General features: G+C 38.7%; 1 protein-coding gene across 1 annotated transcript; it reads right to left on the bottom strand.

Annotated features, from left to right (window-relative positions):
- Positions 1–6,485: 6,485 nt before the first annotated feature.
- Positions 6,486–22,375, bottom strand: LOC145456051 (LON peptidase N-terminal domain and RING finger protein 3-like). Its single transcript, XM_080334082.1, has 13 exons — positions 21,740–22,375; positions 20,373–20,529; positions 20,161–20,306; positions 19,982–20,100; positions 19,794–19,871; positions 18,559–18,733; positions 16,768–16,851; positions 15,959–16,103; positions 13,317–13,493; positions 12,611–12,763; positions 9,292–9,535; positions 8,858–8,959; positions 6,486–7,861 (listed from the first exon to the last, which is right to left on the bottom strand). The coding sequence occupies exons 1-13, from the start codon at positions 21,915–21,917 to the stop codon at positions 7,715–7,717; spliced, it is 1,905 nt and encodes a 634-aa protein (XP_080190208.1). The 5' UTR covers positions 21,918–22,375; the 3' UTR covers positions 6,486–7,714.
- Between the last annotated feature and the right edge of the window lie 1,378 nt (positions 22,376–23,753).

The raw sequence follows: 23,753 nt of genomic DNA, 5'->3' as shown, positions 1-23,753 counted from the left end.
TCTGAGCATAGGCCTAGGAACAATTCTATTCAGTCGCCACAGGACACCAGTATTTCGAGAGATCTTCGACGAAACATGACTTGTATGGGTATTCCAACTGAGGTCATGGTCAATAAATATTCCTAGATATTTCATTGATTTGCAAAAGCACATCACTTGACCAGCCATCATCAATTTGTGATTAATATTGGAGAGTTCTGCTCTCCTTTTTTCTTTACCTATGGGTAACACTTGGCTCTTACTAGCATTTATGGACAATTTGTTACATGTGAGCCAGTTGCTGATAAGTTCAAGTTGGCTGTCAGTTGATATCATCAGATTTTGACTATTGGATGAGGATAGCAGTAAGTGTGTGTCATCTGCAAAAAGGGTAGTGGCAAATTGTGAACAGGCAGTTATATCATTAATATACAATAGGAACAAAGTTGGCCCCAGGACTGAGCCCTGTGGTATACCGCAGGAGACAGCACGATAGTCAGATTTCTCTTGACCGATGACTGTATATTGTTGTCGGTCAGTAAGATAATTACGAAATATTTCGAGAGCAGTACCGCGTATACCATAACATTCTAGCTTATCAATTAGTAATGAATGGTCGACAGTATCAAATGCCTTTTTGAGGTCAAGCGAGATAGCCACACCATAACTGTTGGTTGATTGTACATCATAGTATCCTGTCATTATTTCAAGAATGGCATGAATAGTAGAATGTTGATCCCGAAAACCATATTGGTGATTGCTGATTATTTTGTACTTTGACAAAAAACTAATGAGCCTACTTTGTAAAAGTTTCTCAAATACAATTGCTAGACTAGGTAGAACTGAAATAGGCCTATAGTTGTTTGTCGTGAACCTTGAACCTCCTTTGTAGACAGGGGTTATTTTACCTATTTTGAGGGAGTTCGGAAAGCATCCGAGTTCCAGCGATTTGTTGAAGTAATATGATAATGGAACACTCAGTGGACCTGCAATTATCTTAAGGAGGTTATTTGGTACTTGATCATGTCCCGTTGCTTTAGCAGATTTAAGAGTATGTATGGTACGTTTCACTTCATCTGCTGTTGATGGCTCCAGGAACATTGACGACATATTTCTTCCCAAGTAATCTTGTGCCTTTGTTGCGGATGGTGGAACAGCGGAAGCCAACTTTGGACCAATTGATGCGAAGAAGTCGTTGAACTCGTTCGCTACCTTCTTTGGTTCTTTGATGGTACTACCATTTACATCACATTTCAGATATGGGGATGTAGAGGTTTTGCTGTTGTTGATTAGCCCTTTTATGATCTTCCAAGTATCTCTTTGATTTCCATGACAGCTTGAAAATAATTTTCGGAAATATGCTTCTTTTGCTTTTTTCTTGATTGAGCACAACTTTTTGGCATACTCTTTGTGACGTAGCATATCTTGCACATTTTTTGTTCTAATAAACTTCTGATACAAAAAATTTCTAGTTTTTATTGCTCGAAGAATGCCAGGTGTGAGCCATGGTTTCAATTTGATTTTTTGCTGTCGTCGAGTAAGTCTTCTGATAGGAGCGTGTGAATCAAACACATTCTTGATTTCCTCAATAAAGTTACTGAATTTCTTGTTCAATTCGTTACTGTTGACACATGGTGTTGTAGCCGCTTGCTCAAATTTTTCATATGCATCTTGCAAGAGGTTGTCGTTGTTCAGGTTACTCAAGTCTCTTTGCAGTGCATGAGATGGACGAGATGTAATAGGTTTTAAACCAAATTCACATAAAATAGGAAAATGGTCAGAGATATCATGGCATAGTATGGCTGGAGACAGCTCTATGTCACTTACATTGGTTATTATATGGTCCAAGAGGCTTTCACAGTCATTTGTAACACGGGTTGCATCAGACACAAGTTGAATAGAACTCGAGGAGTGCAGGCAGTTTTTGTAGCGTTCGACGATTTTAGAATTTGCAAGCAGGTTGATGTTGATGTCTCCCATAATTATGAAGTTTCGTCCACAATGAATTAACATCTCTAATGTCTTTTCGAAACAGTCCAAGAATTCTGAGGGACTTCCATGTGGATGCCTGTATATGATGCCAATGGTAATAGAATTTGATCTTATTGGATCCAGTGTGACGTCCGCCCATATCTCCTCAACTGATGAGCAATTGAGTTTGTATTGGTCAACCAAGAAGTAATCATATCCTTCGGCAATATACATCCCAACTCCACCAGCATTCGTACTAGGTGGACAGTGGTTAAATGAGTAGTTGGGTAGGTCTAAAAAAGTGGACCGTGCTATAAGTTGGCATCTCAGGAATCAAAACATGTTATATCGGCATGGTATGAAATTATCATCGATAACGAAGACATGGCAAGAATACGACTACAAATAGAAACAGAAAAAGGTCGTCAACTACGTCACGTCCCTGTTCTGCCTCCGGTTCGGATGGGGTCACAAGTAAAAGGTCACCTTCGGCCACACCTCAACATCACGGTCCAATAGCCCGAGTCTAGTTATCTATCTATCACCGTCCTAAATGCTACTATATGTGGGCAAACTAGCGCATCACACCCATTGACGGTGGAGGCCCCAGTTTCATTCATGGCAGTGCAGTAGCAAGTTACAAAGCGTCGCAGATTTATGAGATTCTCCGATCATATACGTTGCTGTGCTCAGAGCGTCTTTACAATAAAAAGCCAGAAAAAGACCCAGTCCATGAGTGATGGGGATGTCTAATTGAGATAACGTTACTATGGCCGTCGCGACATCCTTGTATCTGTTCACTGCATCGGATTGTACATCGCGTGTCTTGATATAGTAAATTCAAAAGAAACTCCAACAATGACCCACTCAAAATTGAGATTTTTGTTATACTTCGACCCAGTTTAGCGCATTTGCTTGCGGCACCTGAGCAGTCCAATTGGCACACTAGTGTGCCGCGGCACACCGGTTGGGAACCACTGTTATAACCAGAGGTGGTCAGTAATGAAGTACTTCTACTTTTTTGAAGTACTCAAGTAGTTTCCTCGACTTCTGATACTTACTCAAGTAGATCTGATTTTGGCTACTTCTACTTCGTAATATTTTGTGATCTAATTGCTTACTTTTCGCTATTTTCACTTTGTCAAGTAGAAGTAGTTTAATCCACCAATCAGGAAGATAGCCTGAGGAATTTCGTGGCTGTTTTCATCGACTATTAACATTTAATTTTCATGAAAGATGAGAAAAGCCTAGAATTTTCGTCCCGCTTCGACCATTATGATTTCACGAAAGTATCGGTGAATATAATTTACGTACGGGGTTGACGTGGTTCCGTTCACACTGGATTGCCGCCCTTCGCCCATATGAAATATTTCATCACAGTATATATGGCTCATCATCACGTTAGAAACCATTGTTTCGCTATCTAGCATTTACCAATCATATAGCAATCTAGCAGTCCACGGCGTGTCCTAATCGGGAAAAGTGGACTCAGACTTTTTTCTAGTTTTAGAAGTGTTTTAGCATTTTTAGAAGTAGTATTTATATTTCACTTTTAATTCCCCGAATTATATATACCTTGAGTTCTAATTACTATTAGTTCTTTTGTCTGGATAACATACATGTTAAAGTATAAAAACAAGTGTTGTAATACCTTTTATTTCCGGAAATAAAGTTACACAATATGGCATTTTTACGACCATCATATTTTATACTAACGTTTACTAATCGCATAAAGTGTTTACACCATATCCTGTACAACTTCTCCGTATTGCTCTTCGGCTAAACTACAGGCCTCATAATATGGGGGAGTGAGCCATACCATGATATTTTCCAAAACGGGCTGTTCGATTAACCAGGGCTGGCCAACCTTTTTGGTCAAAGGGCCACATTCGATTGACGAACTTTTGCGCGGGCCACTATCCGCGTGAAGCGCGAAAATATTTTGAAGTTCATAGGTCAATAATGTTGTCATTTGATTTTATTGCGGGCCTGTTGTATATCGCTGGGCTAAGTTTGCGAAGACTGGGATATTCGGCGCATGGACATATCGATATCGAAAGCTGCGACCAAGATGGGTCAAGCATTTCGTGCCTGGGTTTCATAGTCGACGGTCTTACCGCGTGCGGAAACGCAAGGTCGCATATGTTGAAAGACATATACTTTGTCTCGTAATCGCGAATATAGTTAGACTCAATCTGATACATTAGGTGTCCTTCCATTTTCACAAAATGGCAATAATATTAAAAACAAGCAATCGAATGACAACATATTGCGCTAAGCTTGTAGAAATTTTTTACCTTTGATACATCTATCGCAAATTATTCTGCTTTATTGTAGGGTACGAAGATATATCCCAATATGTGAATGGCTGATGGACCTGTCAATGCGTCGGAGCTGATATTTTAGCAATAACATCTCAAGTGTTGCGACCAGACTAATCAAATTTTTGGTTGGCCTTACAAGTTCAAAATCTGTGCAATCCATTTTTGATGATATTAGAAATTTCGGAAATTACCTCGCGGGCCACTCAAAACCGCGGGCCACGGGTTGGCCGTTCCTGGATTAAACATACGATTAGTATCGCATTTCCATATCACTACTATCATTTTCATCCCATGATGCGGACGAATGCTTATGCTATCGAAAATTGAATACCTCCTGGTATCCATCAATATGATTCAAGCTCGGCACCGTTCGCATTGCTCAATTTACACCTTTTAATAATCCACGAGAACACATTACGATCGTTTTCACAACTACTTACTATTACTTACAAGAGTAGATTTAAAGTCAATCAATTCTACTTCTTCTTCATGTAGCTGAATAGTCGGTTCAACAGTTATAATAGTACAGATATTTCGTCGAATGAACTATATTTACCCTACATTTTTAATTGTCAATATCAATCCACTATGGCGTCACAATTGAATATTCGTCACGTCATGGCCTAAAAAAAGAAAAACAAAAAAAAACATGTTTAAACAAGGGCTAAACTTTAAACGTGCTTGTTTTAAATTGATTTTTGTTTTAAATGCAACCCTATCTGTCAGGCTCCATGTGAATGAAGTTTGCATATTTGCAAAATTGAAATCGTTGTCAAGTCCGTAACTAATAACTACTGCTAACTCGCTATATCCCACATATCGCGTGCCTTGAAGGCTTAAATATTTTAGTTTTGACACGTCATGGCAATATGCCCAAGCCCATTCATATCAGCTGATGTTTCCACCATGGAACGCTGTTACCATCGTCGAAGCCGTATCAGCTACCGAGGAATGGTGATGTTTGGCATATGAGAATGACATATTTTGAAAAACAACAACGATATTTTTAAACTGAAAACAATTTCAGCATTCCAAAATTATTTACTAAGGGTTCTTCCGAAATCTCAAATCAGATCACGAACCGCAAAATGTGACTGCGTGGAACCGCAAGTCGTGCGATTTCATAGGCTCCCTGCTGCATATAGTTGCACGAACACAATTACACTCAAAACTAGATATACGGCCAACAGTGCCAGTCCGACTTTTTAATTAATTTTGTTCAGTAGGGTTTCCGCAAAGCACAATCATATAGCCTATATACATGTGCCAACACTTTCGATTTGCAAAATCGCAGATTCTAGATGTCCCTGATATCCATGCAGTATACAAACGCAGCCTGTTTACTCGCCTACCACATGACGACTACGCTGTGTATCACAAATATTCCCAATCCTATAGTGATAAGCAAGAAAAGGCAAGGACGAGAATTTAGTCATTTTATGTTATTTGTTATGTTATTGTTATTTATGTTACCAGATGTCTATCTCTGCTTTGCTACCAGTTATGGATATCCTTTTTTTCCCTTTTACTGTTGTTTGTCGTTGAGATCCTTGTAAGACAGGGACGGGGAACATACGGCCCGCGATGTGATTTTGAGCGGCCCGCAGAGAGGTTCCGGTATATGATAGTGTGGCCCGTGGTCACAGTCTGCTGCAATCTTTCACTTCTTGCTTACTAAGTCAAATTTTAGTGACTGCAGGTTATACTTTTGCGTGCAATAGTGGATCTTACGCGTCAGTTCGTCAACTCGAGAAAGCTTGTATTACCGGCATTTACGCATGAACTCAATCCTAATGAATTGAATCCAAAACCCTCGTTCATATGCAATGCATATTTTAGCAGAGGCGCGCAACGCACTGTGCACGAATGGATTTTAAGCGGCCCTCCCTCACAACTTTGATCGACCACTGATGTCTCATTGACTTCAACAGCTACATTACGTAAATAAATTCATGGATGCTGTTTTGGTCTCTATGCTTCGAACTTGAAGTTTACATTAAATACGATTTATCCCCTGGCTGGATAAATACGCGATTGATGTCTCGATTTAAGGATCCGGCCCGCCATGACCTTCATTTTCCCATATCCGGACCGCCGACTGCAGAACTTGCCCGCCCCTGTTATATGCATCTCGCTATCCCCACTTCGAACTTCGCCTACTGTCTGACTGCTTTGCTTCGCAAATACTAGTCACGCATCAAGGAGAGCAAGTTTCATTGTTAGATGGATTTTTGAAATATACATTTTTGAAAACAGAACACATAAGTCATGCACAAAAAATGACCTCAGAAGAGACTTTCACAGTACAGACTTTTGAAAGTTGCGGACATACGTTACAATATCTTTTACAGGATAGGTGAGCATGACTACTAAGCATACAGAACTCACAAAGTTTAAGCGCACTATAAACAAGGTGATACAAGCGATCAATGCTCAGACTAAAAACATCGATCAGATCAACTGCTCAATGAGGCAGAAATACATTTAATGAAAGACATATCCAAATATTGCAGGGACTGTTCCCAATAACTCCAATAAAACGAAATTTAAAGAACAGAAGGTGATTCTGAATGGCCGTGGGTAGCAATTGAGTGCATAATAGTAATCAAGTATTCCCCATCTAGAAAGGATTTACATCCCCAGTCTGCTTCGGCAATAACATGTTGTTGTATACATCAATGTAGATATAGGGAATACTGCATTTTGATGGTGTCAAAATAAAACCCAGTTAATTTCGCAGCCTTACACATCAATGAGTTACACCAAAGTCACGATGCTATCAAGGCCTTATTACAGGTAGGCTTAACACAAGTTAAGGATGGCCCGACCAGGTTGCAAAGCATTAAATAGAGCATCCTATCAAATGGTGTAATCGTACACACAAGAGTATTATCTCGGTTACGACACAGCAGGGATAGCAAGTGGGTCTAATTATGAGTTGGAGAAATGTGGAACCCATCTCTTTCAATGCTACACTGTAAAAGATGTTTTCGGGATCAGCAGCACAAAACATGTAATCTGTTCGAGAAAACAAAAAATGCAGCCGTAGCTTTGCGATCATTATTCTCAATCTCGAAATAGAATTTCTTTCATAAATACGACACATACCAGTCACCAACGGTATATGTTACTCGGGCGAGATCAAAATCATCAAAGAAAAGAAAGAAACACTCAAGTAATAGGACTCTCTGGCACAAATAATACACCAAATACTGCAATGAAGACTGTTGCCATTGCCCACATACCATTCCTTACTATGCATGATTGACGAACATACACTATCTCACCGTGAGGGTGGTACACAATTATATCGATAGAAGCCATTCCGAAGACCGTATATGATTTCTCAATTTAGGCACAGTGTGAAGCGGACATTGCCAGCACATTGCAAAGCCCTCGCATTATCACGGTTTTAGACATTAGAGTCCGATACAAAAGTCTCATGAATCTCGGATTTTGTTCAATATAAGATTCATTATGTGGAGCCGCGTCCGGAGGCACTTCTTTCCTAGTATCAAAGTCTTCACGTCGTCTTTGACTGGCAGTATGGCTGTGACCCACCACGCCCACATTGGGCCATCAGGTCCCTGGAAATGCAATGAGTTTGTATTGGAATTGTGAATGTAACGAACTAACGATGTCCAGTCTGTACACGGTCAATAAAGCATCAAGCTAATTAGGGTGGAGTGAAAAATTGAATTTCAAATCTATAACTGGAGGCGGCTTTATATGTTTGAGCAAGTTTTGAAAAGTAGATGTAATTGATGCAGTATGATGCTCAGTCATAAGATCAATCACTACATGCTTTTGACAACCTACCCACTGCTACAGTGTTTAATTTTTACCTATAAAATCAGTAATTTGCTCTCAACTTTTTTTCTGTTCAGTTTTAAGAGTACCATAAGTTATATGGAGGTGAGATAGAAACATGTTGCTTAGCTGCATCTTATAAGACCAAAAGTAGCTTACTAGAATAAGGGTCTATCAAGATATTGCGAAACTAGCTTACAAGTATAAGGGGCTATAAAAATATGGCGAAACTAGCTATTTGTGGCTCTTCCGGTAAAAGTGCACGACCATTAGATGGTGTACGAGCCCAAAATTATTACAGAATTTATTTATTTGCTATTTGCCACCACAAATCAAGACAATTTTTTGAAATTCAAATTTTTTTAGTTTTCACTTCACCCTAATATGGTATTTGAATATTTGATGTGCAGCAGTATAATATATCATTAACCATAAACAGGGTGTATATTGCATATACATATACATTACATTACATTACACGAGTACACCGTACAAGATTATGATTTTGGTTTTCAAATACACGGTAATCCAGCATGTATCTGTGAAACAAGACTTGATCAGGATGTCGATTTCTATACCATGAATGCGACTTTTAGTTTGGTCTGAATTCTAGGACATGTTACCTAAACAACATTTCTAAAATATGGATCAGATTGGATAAGCATTTCAATTTTATAAAACCAGATTCCACTCAAATTGCGATCTGCGCTACACTACATGAATTACCACTGCAATAACATGTCCATTTCGGTAAGAACAAAATCAAAAAGCACCTCGATGCCATCTTGCGCTGGAAAATCCCCAAACATAACACTGGTTGTGTGCTTGAAATGTTCTGACGAAGAATCGAACCATGCCTTCGACTTTTCATAAACCTAGAAAGAATGATGATGTGATACATTGGATCACATGCGCACAGTTCAATCAACAATAATTTGTAACTTGCAGTACACGTACATTTTTAAATGCATGATTACATTCAAAAGACAAGTGTCTAAAATGTCTGATGCTCAATATTTTTGCGCTTAGTAACAGGAGACTAAATAATCAGCTGCAATTTGGTATTTACATTAGTCATGTTATTGCAATTGAAATCTCTACTATTAGGTAACGATCACCTCTGTAGAGTGTCTGCGAAAATATTCGGGTTTATTTCAATATCAACATAATATTCAATTGTATACTGAAGTCTTTTCTCTTCAAAAACAGTATAACCAATCAATCTGTGGAGGTAACTTGCCTCATTGCTGATACTCAATAATTGCCCCTGCTTTTCTTGGTCCACATTTTCGTCGTCAGTGACAGTGTTGACTTTAGCGGTGGCGTATCCGTCGCACGTACCATATTCTTCCACCTGGAATCTCGAAGATCCGACCGCAGTTATCAAGGATCGGCCATCGGCAAAGAACGAAACTTTCTCCAAAGTGATCAGAGTCCCGATATTGTGAAATCTGAAGCGGTAACGCGGCTTGTATTTGCTTTATATATTGCAAAATGTCCATACTACTCAATGAAGGATGAGAATGCATGGTTAGGACAGCATAAAACATCATATTGATATAGAAAAACATTAGTAGACACAAATTACAAACATTTTTAGTGAGCATTCTATGGTTGTGAAACATATCATGAGTGACTACGCAAGATGGTGGTTAGGCTACAGGGCTGTGGAGTCGGAGTCGGAGTTTGTGAGAATGACCGTGACTTCGACTCCGACTCCAACTTCTCTACCATGAAAACATTTGCTTTCAAAGAATTTTCAATAGAATTTTTATGTATCACCAATCGCTGTTATTAATAACCATACAGTTCAGGTGCGGCCAGCCCGTGGCACGCAGGCCAAATTTGGCACACGAGAAGGTTAGGTGTGGCCTGCAAGGTAATTCTCGAAATTATTTATGACATCAGGTACAATTGCAAGGCCAACCGAAATTTGATTAGCATGACCGCGAAATTTGATGATGACTAAAACAACAGTTCGGACGCATGGACGTATCCAGGGGCCAGCCACATTTATCCCAGATCTTCGTATATGACCATAAAGTAGAATATTTCATAGCAGATTTATTTGACTTGAAATTTTTCTCGCTACTTCGCATGATTCATTGTCACTAGATTTCTTGCATTCAGTATTTAAGCCCCCTTCTGAAAATTATAAATACACATTACTCACGAAATTGAGTCTAACTATATTTGCAATTAGGAGATAACGTGTCGTCCAACATGCGGCTTAGCTTGTGCACTCGCAGCGAGATCATCGACAAAACAACAGCACAAAATGATAGAGGCATGTTCACTTATACTGTCGATTTTGCTATGTCTAAACATCGAATAATCCTGTCCTTGCCAAATGAGCCCAGTGGTATACAATGCGCCCCCCAATGTATGTTTGCGACATATTTATTGATATAGCCTAATTCAGTCGTTATCTTGAAAAAAAAAAAATCGCGCAAACCCGACATATTGTTATCAATTTTAGAGCGTATTAATATAAGTCTCGTTTTGATTGTTACCTAATTCGGTTCGCTTTTATCGACGACTAAAAAAGGTTATCAACATTTCAGTTGCCCGCGCAATGGTTCGTAAATCTCAGGTGTCCCTTTCGCCTAAAAAGTTGCCCACCCCCGATATAGATAAAATTAGACATTACTTGCAAATTACAACTCAGTTGCATAGGGGAAGAAAATCGCAAGATGCGTTTTCGCGATGCAGTCAAAATTGATGTAATTTTTGGAATACCATGATACTGTGACAGAGAAAATGCATCGTCTGGTTTTGTAAAATTGTAAAAATGATGTAAATATGACAAAACGATGCTTCCTACTTGACAGAATTAAAAATATTTGTAGTGCAGCTTAGCTGCTTAGGTCGAACAAATGATTAAGAAAGACTGCAAGTCCAAATCCTTGAATACTTGATTAAGTACATGTAGACTAGACATGGACTTGACTAGGCTATGGTCTTTGACTACTTAACCGAGTTCCATTTATGAGTGACCAATGTCTATTAGTAGTAAGTGTGTTTGTGTTTGTAATCAGGATAGTGTGCAATGACAAAATTAGTAAGTTCAATTTCTTTATTAGTTGCTGACTCATACACAAGACCTACACTTGGATTTTTAATCTACATTTTTATTATACAGGATTGGATATTTGCCATATTTGAACGATTCATACATTTCAGTATATTAGAGAGTCCATGTTATAAAAACTTGAAAAAATAAGGATATTTAGCAAATCTTTCTTTCATGTTAATTGCATAGTGGATAATTCGAGCTGTGCCACAATGAAACAATTTAGCATGCCACCGTTAATCACATTTTTGCATATGTTTAATGGTTGTACGATAGTCATTCGACCGACAATGTGGCGTATAATTTTGGAAGTAAATTGGTAATAATGCTGGAGTCGGAGTCGGGAGTCGGAGTCGGTACGTTTAAAGACTCGGGAGTCGGAGTCGGTATATTGAAAATGTGTGGAGTCAGAGCCGGTGGTAAAATTTACCGACTCCACAGCCCTGTTAGGTTATCAAGTAAATTTGAGCAACAGTCCCCAAAACACGGCTGGTCCAGAAAGCCTTGGACTGTTGGACATATCTCCAAAATTTCAACGATTATGTGACTTGCGGTTTTACTTAAAATCAAGTGACTCTTCATTCCTTGGAATCATATCAGGGTATAATCTACCCTGTTCATAAATTTAGACTGAACAAATGCAATTAGATGAGGTCAGACACATGCAAACTATTGGATTTTCAATATGCGCAACTAGAGCTAGACCTAGAACTACTCGCTTTTCAAAACTTGCATCTAGAACTACAACTACTATTAGACATAACGACCTTTAAGAATATATAACTAACTAAAACACAATTAAGTAGATTTAATTCAGCAGCAACTGTAACAACGGAATCAAATCGGCTTCCAGCTGAACATTAGCACAAGTTTGAAAGGGGAGAGGTTTCGACCAGTAAAACAGCCCCCTAGCTACCCCCTGCTAGTAGTGATGACTTTGATCTAGCCGAGGCTGCAAAAAAATCACACCACAGAACATTGACATCACGATTTGCGGTGGCACATGTTTTCTAGTTGTTTGGCAACTATTTTCTGTTCAAATCCACAAGCTACAGCTAAAACTACTAAAAAAACAATAGTTTGATAACAGTAAGGTAAATTGGTAGTTAGTGCAAGTCCGACGAGATAGAATGTACGGTAATTTTGAAATTGTGCACTTGTGCAGTGGTAATATTAATAATGGAATGGACAAGGTCATGGTGCTAAGTCGAGGTGACAATACAATTCAAAATAGACTGCAACAATACAACACAATATCAATGATGATTCTGCACGTTATGCAATGCCAGTTGTGACAACAAGAAGTGGGCTTTGTTAACATGATAAAAGATCACAAGACCCAAAATAAATAACACAACGTTCTTCTGTGCATTAGCATCATATTGCATATCTACAATATTGATACGTCAGGTGCAAAGACATGCTATTCACACCCGATTCACAGGGAACTTACGGTGAGGTAGGTGAGCCAATGGTTATGCCGAACGTCCCGCCGTGATACTTGATTGCTCTCCTTATCATTAATCGATATCGCGGTTCGAACACGTGCAGCATGGTCTTTATTTTCGGGTATGCCACAGTGCACACAAAAACTGGAATTTTTTCCCTGTGAGAACATGTGCTTGCAATAAGAAAAGGAAGGGTTTTCAACCGAAACTGGGGAATTCTGGCGTCAGATTTCATAAATCGTTGGTATTTTGGAAAAAGATAATTGTTAAATAGCAAAAGTCAGTGGCTGTGATAACCAAGGTACCTAAGCAAAATCAAATGCAAGGTAATGATTTCATAAAACGGCATCACGAATATAATTTACAACTCTTAGTAAGATTATAACTGGTTCATAAATAGGTCACCCAAGGCTACGAATTGTAATTCTTACAATTTAATATATGGAACAATGATACTGATTTTAAAAAATACAGTGGATAAGAAATCATGAGATAAACAAGGAAATAAGAGTTGTTGAATCATCGAATGCAATCTTATTATCTGTCCGCGTTGGAAAATGATCAGGCAATGAGGAGATATTATATCTCCCAGGCCTAGGAGCTTAAAAGTCCATTCCAATCGCACACTACCGCGATTTTCCAGCGTCGTTTAATAGCACCGCGGTGAACATATTTAGGGGTGATGCTTCATAAGCTCCCCAAACTGCTCACTTCAATCGATTGGTCTCTTCCTCGCGCAAGTTTTCCCGTTCCTTGCAGAGGTTTGGCAGGAAATGTTTCATGAATGACTCCACGGACCAGTCGACGGAGAGGAGGAACTTTTGGTAGCGATAAATGTCCGTCAGAGTGGTTTTGCACATCGGACACACCTGACCGTGATCAAAACACCTGAAAAGAAACCATACCATGGGTTTCAAAGCACAAGCTGGTGCGGAGTCAAATCTAGTTAAAAGCCTAGTCCGACACTAATCCACTTTCCAAAATGTATTCCAGCCACATCAGAAAAAGTAGGAATGCAAATCCAGTTAAATATCCACACAATATACACTTCCACTCAGGCTCCATTGTCTACATGAGTATGAGCATGCTGTTGCAAGTCTACGATCACAGGGATTTGTAGTGTATCAAATATCTGCGTGGTTCGATGAATATTTCAAGTAACTCTACAAATTTGAGCAGAATTCATGTCCGATTACTGCTGGGCAAATTCGAGAACCTGCTTGATTTGATTCCGAATTTAGTGGGAATGGTGGAGAGTTCAAATATGGAGGCTTCTATGCGACAACGAAACTTATATTGCCAGTACTTTTTTTCAACCGTACCCTATTTCATTACAGTCCGTGACAATGCTTTGCGGATTTCACATTTCCAGCAACGTGCGAAGCTCTTTGCTACATGTTTCGTAGGCTGAGATACGACCAAATAAATTTAAAACGTTCCACGATAGGAAATAGTATCAAATGCTAAATAATAAGGCGATTTATTTTTACATGTCAAAATTTGTCAAAATTTAATCAAAATTGTAGCGTTGGGTCAAAATTGGCCACGATGTCAAAAATTTTTTTGACTTTTGCACTGTCGGTGAACTTATCATTTGATATTTTTCAGCTTGTAAACGGCCAATTGTCTGCTCATTGTGAATCATAGACAGTCAAATTAAAACAAATAGGTGGACACGCAGTTACGCTCAACGTACCACAATATCCTTACTGAAGAAAGACTTATATTAAGAAGCGCTTGATGAAAAATTGTAATGTAAACGACATTGCCAGAATGAAGCAACACGGTTTGTCACCGGCAGTGTACGCACAACTTGAGTGTTGTCAGCCAACAACTACTGCTGTTAAACGTTCTTTACCCATTCTTGGCAAGCTTCTTAGCAAGGACATACAGTGTTAGAAGAATGTCGCAGAGTTAGAAGAATGCCGCGAGAAGCCTCTGATTTTGTTTCATCCATGCCACAATCAGACAGTGGAACGACATGTAAAGCTCGTAACAGAAGCATCAGGGCAAGTTTCGGGATTTCAAAGACGAGATGGCCTCATTCGCCGAAAAATTAAGTCTCGTAAACTGATGAAAAAACTTGACAAAAGAATGCATTTTTAATATAAGTCGTTAAATGTGAGTGTTTCATTATGATGTTTTGAACTGATTTTAAAATTACTGTGTTGTGAATATATTTGTAATATGGGCCCAATATTCGGTATTGCCAGTGTGTTACTTTACTTTAAAAAAAAAACTAATGACAGATCACAATTCGTCAGAATAAATGCTGAATTTCAACAAAAATGTGCGTATATATAGTTTTTTGGCTATAACTCATTTTGTGTTCACAATAGAGAAAACTTTCTTCAGAAGACAGATAGAAACATAATGCTTCCGCAGATTTTCAGCTATATATCATGACTCTACGACAAGCGGTTGCCGAGATGGGCCATTTTACCCCCCACGCGCAGAAATTGAGGGGTTGCCGGCTGGAAAATGGGGGCAACACCCTGAAGTCACTTTTAATTGAAGTTTTAGGTCATTTGTCAGGATTGAGGAAGGCCTTTTCTGATTTGAAAAAAAAAGTCATTTTCACTCCACCCTAACATACACTTTCTACCCAAGAATGCAGGAAAGTATCTCTCGTTGTACTACAACAAATTTTAATTATTTCTACCATAATACATATTATAACTACTGATTCTTCATAGGGCCAGACTTCGCTACAATATTTGTTTTTTCGTGTAAAAATTTGTATGTTTCTATGCCAAAAACGTTTTTTCAGGCTTAAACCACTTCGTTAGGACAGCCAGTTCCAACCAGAAATGAAGATAAGTCATACAATTTCAACATTATGTGGGAAAACATCTAATTTGCATAGGTAAGGACATATTTTAGTTAAAATTCAGTTTGTTTAGGTAAAGAAAAATCAAAATTTGATTTTTAGGTCAAAATTTTGCTTTTTTTACGTCAAAATTTTGCTTTTTTTAGGTAAAAAAAAATCGCCCTACGAATGAATTAACTCTTCGTGACAAGGAGCATGTCTTTTGGACATGGAGTCGGCATATCATCACAAGCCAATCGATTTTCAACTCTTCTCCTATGCTATATCTCACTGCTCTTCATTCTGTGTACATGCCTCTTATTCACATTTACTGAACCAAGGTGGGTCTGATTGAGAAGGCTTCGACACCTTTCTTTCTTCTCATTACATCAAATCTTGTGGTGTTTTGATTTGATGAAAATACTAACAAAAAAAAACCTTCAGCAAAAGCTATCCTATCGTGAGTTATAGTTTGCAGTAAAGAAGACTGTCATCGTGATGCTAAAACTGAGACCGAGAAAACCAGCTCAAGTCACAGACTCACCTTTCCAAACATTCGAGACAGAAAGTGTGACCGCACGGGGTGCAGACGGGATCATAAAACGGCCGCGTGCAAAGGACACAGGAATAGTCATCTTCGTCAAAGTTACTCGCAAAATCAATCTCACTGAGAGAGCGCCTCGACAAACCTGGAGAACGCACGAGATTGACGCGTGACACAGATCACCTCGGAATGGGTATCGAAAACCAATAAATTGAGTAGACTGCATTGACCATTGGAAAGTACGCACTTTTTCATCACAATTGATTAGGGCCTGACTGATATCGTATTTTTGAGCAGATACCGATGAAACCAATATTGATCAACTTCACCAGAAAACCCGATATATATTCAGCCGATATTCATTAAAATATGACATCTAGCTTAAAAAGCATTACGAAAAAAAGTAGTTCTTGCCATCTTGTACTAAATACTCAAGTGGTTATGCTTTTAAAATACTTCCACTTCCATTGCATAGTTTTCAAAACTACGCCTACAATATTTACTTTTTCATTCATTTGAAGATCATCACTTCTAGTTATACTCCGGTAGGAATATATAACTCTATTTCTACTTCTACTGTGAGAAGCTATATGACGCCGTCGGAAGTCGCAAGCGTCAGCAATCAATTTCAAGATCACACTTCAGACTTCAGTTCATGGAAACGATAAAGTGTCGAAAAGAAAAATATTATACAGTGATACAGTGCAATTAAACGTCGGCATATAGTAAGATGGAATACTATCCGTTAAACAACTCTTGGGAATGACTATTCCAAGGAAAAATGTGTTGCAATGCTAGTATGGACTTACTTCTAAACAATTCAGAAAACTTGGATTTCCAATTCTGAGAAGAGAGCTCCTCCGATATGACTGCGTCGAGGGCACTCTCACATTCTGCACAATGTAGGTTGAAGGTTAATCAATTGCTAGGAAGAAATCAGGTGATTCCTGCATTCCCAGACAAATTACACCGCCCATCAATTTGCGGGATATATGACATGTTTATCAAAGTGCATTGGAACGACTTTACAAATTCACTCAATAAGGCACGTCGGAGTTCAAATTGATCAATAATCAAATTACCATTTTTCTTAGAATAGGCCTAGTGCATTCAATTACAATGATACACGCATTTTCAATGATTCAGAATGCTAGTTACGAAATATCAATAGGACCTACATCAACATAAAGTTGAGTCAAAGTGAAATAGACTACAATTCCAAGAGCAAAATAATACTAAAATTATTATTTCATAATTTCATAGCCCACCTTTCATCGGGCAAGAAAGAAGTTGATTTTTAGGTGGAAGAAGGTTTTACGAGATGCAAGGAAATCTCATCTTCAGCTTTGGCTTTAGTAACATTACGTGCAGAACTTTCCGATTTTCTGGCATACGAGTAGTCAGGGTCATACCAATACCAATTCACACCGCAAGACAAGGTATGACCAAACTTTTATTTGTCTTGTGACACTCTTGTGTTGAGAATCTTCAAGGTGCCCTAGAGAAGTATTATTTCCTACAAAAATCGCCCACGGTAATAATATCATGATATTGATTTCCTAAATATACACAATCAGATATGATGGACTGATAGCCTAGGTTTGTATCAAATAACAGAACATCCGACATGTTTTCTAGGCTACCGTAATTTTCCATGTATAATGCGCAAAATTTTCACGATTTTTTTGCCCTAAAATCGGGGGGGGGGTGCGTATTATACATTGGAACAACACGCTTGAAAAAAATCTCCCTCAATAAAAACCTTGAAATCACACCTATCTTCATTCTTCATGTTTGTTTCCAATCGCGCATCACTTTCAGCCATCGCGCGTAGTAATTAGTGGGAAGCGTGTATCTAATTAACGAGAGTCGTGTGCAAAAGCAAGCGATCTCCTGCTGAGTTGGTTTGCCGTTTGTACGCGAGCGAAATTAGGTCGCTATTAGACACTCGCGCGCGGCAATTCTCGCCAATTCATCGCGTCAACGACAGGCCCGAGCAATCGCATACGCAATTTATACATACACAAGAGGCCATGTGCGCAAGATATAATCGCTTGCGTAATCAGTCGCATCTCCAACAGACCTGTTCCGATAGCCTGGGCGCAATCGTATCTATAACAGGCATTGTGTGCAAGATGTCGGTTCGCTGGCCTAAACTAACTCGCCCCCGGCCTCGCAGGCTTTGGCTGCTATCTACTATCGTTTAGAGATAATAGCGTTAATTGTATATTGATTAGCAATCGCATCTGTAAAAGGTCTCCTCGTGCTCAAGATGTCGTGTCGCTAGCCTGAACTATCGCGCCGCCCGCCTCGCAGGCTTTGGCTGCTTATCTACTATCGTTTAAAGACAATCCCGCTAATTGTATAATGATTAGCGATCGTTGTGTAGTGATTGTTCAAGAGTGACATCGCAAAACAGAATGACATCGTATACGAAATCGGAACTATTCATGCACAGAAATGCAGGGTGCGTACTATACATGGGTACAGGCTTTTTCCCAGAATTTACATGCTATTTTAGGGGTGCGTATTATACATGGGGGCGTACTATACTTGGAAAATTACGGTACTCCAAAACAGGCTTGAAAATTCCTATTCACCTAGCAGAAATGAAGTTTTGCTGTCTTTTGTTGCCGACAGGGCCGGTTTGACAGCATGCAGTTTATGAGACACCAGAGCGTGAGAGTGCATAACACTGGAATAGCTTTGAAAGTCTGTGTTGGTGTCGAAAGCCGAACTGTTTTTCTGGAGCATTTTCAGCACTTCGGAAAACGTCTGAAATGAAGCAAATGGCGATAAAAATCATGATTTTATAGGACATTAGGCGGATTGGGGTTGAACATGAAAAAGGTATACTACACAGTTTTTGACAGCTATTAGTCGCATTCGTGCAAAACAAATCATCATCATGTCCATCAATGTTTCCAGCAATTCAACCACCACAAGATTCTGATCAGACTTGAACAGTTGGATAATTTGCACCTATTCCAAATTATAGTAGAATTAGAATTATAACTAGACGTGGGTATATATTACAGCTACAGATTTTCCAAGACTAGATTATAATTATAATTATGTAGCCTACACACAGGTTCCTCCAAATTAGATTAGAATTACTGAATTTCAGTTCATATCAAATAACAGTTTATTCTCATAAGCATGATAATGACAAATGTCTGTACAGCAAGCTTGGGCCGTTTCACACTATACGGTTCACCTGTAGCATTTTCAGGAAAACCAGACATTAGATTAGAATTAGATTACCAGCATTTTGCTCTTAATAGTCTAATTATCTAGTTGTATAATTCCGATTGTAATGTCATGAAAAATCATGAAGCAGCCGAAACTACTTGATTAGTCTTTTAATCAAACACCCGCATCGGCCTGCTGACAGAGTAAAAGAGGAGGCAACTACACTGAATGGAAAATGGTACGGTATTCATTCGGTAGGCTAAAATCTGCTTTTCTCGGAAATGTTCACATGCTGCATAACTGCAATGTTGTCGGCAAAATACTGTTACGGTACTGTAATGATGACGTGGTAATAGGATGAGGCACTTATCCGGATTGGATTCCAAGGTGAAAGAAAGAACATTTTGCGGAGCATAAGCCAGGACTTGCAAACCAACCAAAATAGCCAATTGATAGTTACACAGTAGTAACCTACCAGTATAGGCCAATTGATAGTGATGTTATGTCCATTGTATATACAACTATTCTAAGATAGTGACGTTACTGGTATGATCTGCAGTGAAAATGTGGTTGGACTACGGTGATGTAAAAGTTGGAATAATCTGCATGATAAACGGCTATTATCATACAGTTGTAAGCTTACCTTTGCGATGTTCTTGGATATGGAGAATTCCTCATCCACTACACTCTCGGCATGATCTCGGCTACAATCTCCGTCACGCTACGAGTAATACAAAGTGAATGAATCAATCTATACCATAATTTGTCACAGCATTTTTGTGGTGCAACTTGTTGAGCTGTCTATATTACCGGAACTCAGTGAAGACTTACCATTACAGAACATAATCTCCTCATCTTAACACTGATGATATCTGTAAGCGCAAGATCCCACTGGCCTTGGCATATTCTTGATAATGATCTTTTCACGCTGGCATAGTTATGAAATGGCTCTGTAACAAAAGAGTGAGTTGAGTAATGGATGTTTTTTTTATATTTAAACCCGTCCTTACTCTTATCGAGAGCTTCCGTGAATTTTTGTTCTGCATCTCGATAGGAACGCTTTTCCAATAATTGATCACCTTCACTCAATAATTTACAAAACAAATATTCTTCTTTGTACCATGTCTCAACGATCGTTTCTAAAGTGATATTCAACCTTAAAATAAATAAAATTATTAATGTAATGAGTTGCCGGCCAAATGAACATCAATAAGTAGCCTACCTTGAAAGGGTAGACGCTTTGTGTTTCTCCTTGCAGTGCTTACATTCAATTTCATCTTTTCTTGCGCAGGTCATACAAAAGCTTCGACCACACAGTCCAGTGGTGGGACGATACAATATTCCTTGACAATTGGAACATTGAAATTCCTCCTCCGCAACTAAATGAAATCATATCAATCAAAATGAATATCTTCATATTTGAAAAAAGCAACATTATCGCAAAGTTATATGATGGATTGAGTTGCAATAAAGAGACCAAAAGACATTCACATCTGACAAGTTTTGATGAGACAAGTTACAGATAGCCAAGATATTCAATCAATAATTTGAAAGTAGATAGGAATAGTTTAGTATAGTAGCTTATACCGTATACAATTAAACTTGTATAGAAATTAACATTTGATTCCAATGGCTCCAGATTGAATCAGTATTCTGTATCATAGTTGTGCATGATTATTTTGAAAAGTTGGCACAAAGCAACTAGAGCAGATGGGAAGTTGAAAGGGTGCGTTCTACCTATCAATGCTAATATAAAGCGGATTGTTCAAAATGCCAGTAGTATCTAACAGTATCAAAATGAAAATTTTATTCTGGTAATTAGAACTTCATGGTGATTTCGAGTTGTTCGATATCAAGGCTCTCTATACCAATGGCCTAGGCTACATTCAATGTGCATCAAAACTGCCTGCACAGATTATTGCTGACAATTGGTCTAGTAGCATATTTTTGCCAACATGACAGGCTAAAGATAATTCCAAAAACAAAAAATTCACAATTTGCACTCGATATATGAACAGATAATTCACAGCAAAACCTGTAAGTAAGTTAGTAAGATATCTGGTCTAGACAATACTCTAGATACGGTGATGGCACAGCTGTACTGCAGTAATGCCAAATTATAGTAAAAGTGCAGTTACAAATAGTATGGTCACCAGAAATAACTGAAAGATAGCCTAGCATATAGGCTACGGTATATATATTTATCAAGTGGTTCATCATTCATCATACAATAGTCACGGACTACAATCCTATAGTCCGATAGAAATTAAACGCAATTTTCAACATTGTTTACCAATATTCCTCAAGAAGTCATCACTCCTAAAATGACATAGCTTACCCTTCATAGCAGGCATAGGGTTTTACCTTGCTAGCAGAGCGGCCTTATGGTAATTCGCCCAACACTACATGATATTCTAATTGTCTCATAGGCTATAAACTGGAACAGCCATTATACTAAGAATAAGACATCTAGCCTAAGCACTACGGCATCTGGCAATAGATCAGTGGCAGAGCTGCAGCTTGATACTTTATAGGCGTACTCCATACTTCAGCTCGCATAACAACTGCTGTCTATAGTAGGCTACCCACCTGATATTGAAAAATATGGTTCTCCGGCAGCAATGGAATGAACTAGTCCTTCCACCAAAGCTTGAAGTGAAGCGACGTTTATTCCATGTTGTTTTGATGTCATAGCTTGACTGGCACTACGCAAACTACACCAGAGAAGATGAGGTTTGCTTGCTTTGTGACGAATAGATTTCGGCATTGCTTATCTACATTATATAAAATACTAAAATACCTGTTTTAATGTGTTACATAAGCAATAATACGGTGGATTGCTGAAAGCATAAACTATACAGTGAAGTGAAAGAAGTCATTACGATGAGCCGTCTAAAGGATTTCAGGCTGTCATTTAATAATTAAGCTATCCATCAGTTAAAATAATATATATTTTCACATTTCCAACATTTATTCAATCGATATGTAGGTATGCGAATCACAAAAACGAACACTGTCACTATCATATTACAAATCAAATTACCCACCTCATAACAATACTAGCCACCGGTGAGGCGTTCTGTGTAAACTGTACTGGTTATTCTTTCTTTCTACAGTTCAGATGAACACCTAGAGAGGTGACACAACCTGCAAATCTGCAATAACTGGCAAACATTTAGCCCTGGCGTGTTGTGATTCCTGCTACGGTGGAGTATCTTCATACCAGAGCTTACGCAATGAAAATTTTGTGCCACAAACGAGAGAATGTTATATAACTCACGGTTACGTAACACCAAAACAGAATATCTACACTAAAATCTCTCGCTGCCGCACAGTGTCGTTTTAGGCCACTGAGCTATATAAACAGGCACGTCTGAGGTAATCACGCTAGCCACACGTTGAACTTAGCGTGGTACTGTCATTGCAAATATCGAACATTATATAAGTCAGACTGAATCGAACGAGACAAGTACCTTCGCAAACAGCATGGACTTACCCCCGGGGGTCATAGAAAATACATGTATATTTGCATCGCTACAAGACAATATTACCACACCCAGCCTTGGTAAAAACTACTCGCAGCTCAGCCGTGCAATGGCAATTCTACGGAAAAGTATAGAGAGGCTCTCTATTCTGTCGAAAAATCACACCTCCTGGGATGCATCAATACGAATCAAGCTCTCTGGACCGTCCGCATAGCTCAATTCGCAGCTTTTGACAGTCCATACGAACGAATTAGGACTGTTTTCAAAACTACTTACTTACTTGAGTAGATTTAAAGTCAGTCAATTCTACTTCTACTGCAAGTAGTTTTAGGTGGCTTATTGAAGACCTACTTCTACTCGTACTTGAGTAGATTTTGTCGTCGGTACTTCTACTTCCACTTGAGAAGCTTTCTTGGCTACTTTGACCACCTCTGGATTTTTTAGTATGTTGCAGTAATCAATGTTCCCTCTAATTTTTGACGAGTCTGCGCACACTCACCAACCAATGATATATATACAATGATTGGAAACTGCCACGCCCCTTAACGCTATAAGATAGTTTCCCGGCGAAATCAGTCCGTCGCGGGATATGCTTGAGTACAGGAACGGGATTGCGTATGTCGACTGTGGTGGGGTGCTGCGATCGGCCTTGCTGGCATACTAATTCACTGATTTTCCCCAATCGGTTTAGTTTTTGTTGGTTTCTTGAGCATAGTGAGGCAGTGCTGCATAATAGGATGTAATACAACTTTTAACAATGCACATTTATCAAAGTACAGACTAGCTGCGAGGTATTTTAGCATCAGTTGCAACCATGCATTTACGACACAGCCTAAAGAATTTATAGATACTGTGGGTGAGCGTCAATATAGATGTACAGAACCTGGAAGGATTGTTGAAAGAGGATTTGAAATTTTTCTGGCAGCATTTACGTCACCTGATTTTTTAAAAGATAAGGGTTGATTACGATAATTGTGTGAGCAACTAAGTTGTTTTAGATAGTATATATTGTAATATTGTGAGGCCGAATTCACCAAGGGCCGAGTTCACTGGCAACCATAGTATCAGTATAGCGATTGTACCTTCATAATATAATATAAAATCGAAACTAACATTGT

This window comes from Botryllus schlosseri, chromosome 14 (assembly GCF_051294905.1).
Source record: "Botryllus schlosseri isolate E-star chromosome 14, Bs_hap1, whole genome shotgun sequence".
In the NCBI taxonomy this organism is placed as follows: Eukaryota; Metazoa; Chordata; class Ascidiacea; order Stolidobranchia; family Styelidae; genus Botryllus; species Botryllus schlosseri.
This window is presented reverse-complemented; position numbering and strand designations above follow the sequence as displayed.

Coding starts and splice junctions, on each gene's coding strand:
- LOC145456051 (XM_080334082.1), bottom strand. CDS start 21,917: ATGCCGAAATCTATTCGTCACAAAGCAAGCAAACCTCATCTTCTCTGG. Junction 20,530..21,739: donor ACCATATTTTTCAATATCAG/GTGGGTAGCCTA, acceptor GATTTCATTTAG/TTGCGGAGGAGGAATTTCAA. Junction 8,960..9,291: donor ACAGATTGATTGGTTATACT/GTTTTTGAAGAG, acceptor CATTCTTTCTAG/GTTTATGAAAAGTCGAAGGC.